Source organism: Nestor notabilis, unplaced genomic scaffold (assembly GCF_000696875.1).
Source record: "Nestor notabilis isolate BGI_N333 unplaced genomic scaffold, ASM69687v1 scaffold34401, whole genome shotgun sequence".
Taxonomy (NCBI): Eukaryota; Metazoa; Chordata; class Aves; order Psittaciformes; family Psittacidae; genus Nestor; species Nestor notabilis.
Window position 1 is genome coordinate 2,282 of NW_009915823.1, and position 767 is coordinate 3,048.

Here is a 767-nt window from a genome sequence, read left to right on the forward strand (position 1 = left end):
CTCTCCAGCTTTCCCCGGCAATGGCAGTGAAGTGTGACATAACGTTTTGCTTCCCTCTTTCCCAAATGGGAGCAAACTCCCTCGCGCAGGTGCTGCCTCAGGCTGTATGTCATGGTGACGTCTCGGGGGAAGGTCGTGCCATGGAATGGGGAAAAGCTCCTGGTTGTAGCGCGGGGTGGGGGTCGAAGGAGTTGTTCACCCTTGTTGTTCCAGCTCTCCGAGACCACAGCCGAATCCCACCTGATGGAGAAGGAGCTGGAGGAACTAAAGAGCCACAGCCGGAGGAGGAAGTGAAGAAGAGGAGGTGGCCAGAGGACAGGGGAGCGAAGAGGCCAGCTCTGACCCTCGGTGCCTCCTCAGCTCCTTGGTTCCGCATGTGTAGGTGCTTCACATTCTATGGGACTGCAAGTAACGAGGTGCCCCTGGTATTGTGCGGTGCCATAGGTGCCATGTAGCAGCTGGGCGGCACCCCAACAAGTCATACCACGACACTGTCAGCTAACACTCGCAGGTTTTCTCGGAGCACTTTACCTCGCTACATTTCCTCAAGATCCATCTCTGGGCACCTTAAAAACACAGGACACCCCCTGACCTCCTCCAAATCTGTTCCCTGTGGGAGCCTGTAGGGGTCTTTGGCGAGCAGGGTGCTCGCTGTCGACGCTTTTGCACCGTTTATATAAACACATTTAAACCCTGACTGTGCGGGTGTTTGCTATGAGCTACGAGATGGGGAGAACCGAGGTGGGGGGAACCGGGGTGGGCTCCTC

The 767-nt window shown here is 56.6% G+C and overlaps 1 protein-coding gene across 1 annotated transcript in view; it reads left to right on the plus strand.

Moving 5' to 3' along the window:
- CBY1 (chibby homolog 1 (Drosophila)) overlaps positions 1-294 on the plus strand; it is a 2,270-nt gene extending 1,976 nt beyond the window's left edge. The window contains exon 4 of the mRNA XM_010024304.1: positions 214-294. Within this exon, the coding sequence (XP_010022606.1) occupies positions 214-294 (81 nt within the window). The remainder of the gene's footprint in view (positions 1-213) is intronic.
- Positions 295-767: the final 473 nt, after the last annotated feature.